This window comes from Lipotes vexillifer, unplaced genomic scaffold (assembly GCF_000442215.2).
Source record: "Lipotes vexillifer unplaced genomic scaffold, Lipotes_vexillifer_v1.1 scaffold634, whole genome shotgun sequence".
Classification (NCBI taxonomy): domain Eukaryota; kingdom Metazoa; phylum Chordata; class Mammalia; order Artiodactyla; family Lipotidae; genus Lipotes; species Lipotes vexillifer.
The window spans coordinates 1841267-1841630 of record NW_006781096.1 but is presented as its reverse complement, the minus strand read 5'-3'; the positions used below and the strand labels follow the sequence as shown (position 1 = coordinate 1841630).

Below are 364 nucleotides of genomic sequence, written 5' to 3'. Positions count from 1 at the left end.
GCAGAAAAAAAAAAAAAAAAAAAAAAAAGAGCCCTGGTCCTCCAAGGGCCAGACCCTGGGAGCTGCCAAAGCTGAGCAGCAGCGAGGGTCTGGGAGCCAAGGCCTTCTCCCTTTTGCGATCCCCCTTATTACATGGACTTGACGCCTCCTGCCCCTGGCTCATGGAGGAAAAGGGGCTTTGGGCCGGAGAACCTCCAGGCCTGGCTTGCACTCAACATCTCTCTCCTCTCCTTCACCCACCCCTCCTGCAGGTGGAAAGCAGAGGAAGCCTGCAGAAGCTGATCCGCATCCGGAATCCCTGGGGAGAGGTGGAGTGGACCGGGCAATGGAACGACAAGTGAGTAGGGCAGGGTCGGGAGCTGGC

The 364-nt window shown here is 58.0% G+C and overlaps 1 protein-coding gene across 1 annotated transcript in view; it reads left to right on the top strand.

Moving 5' to 3' along the window:
* The window catches only part of CAPN2 (calpain 2), a 57136-nt gene that overhangs the window by 37597 nt on the left and 19175 nt on the right, over positions 1–364 (top strand). Inside the window, exon 7 of the mRNA XM_007454489.1 lies at positions 252–337. Coding sequence (XP_007454551.1) covers positions 252–337 — 86 coding nt within the window. The remainder of the gene's footprint in view (positions 1–251; positions 338–364) is intronic.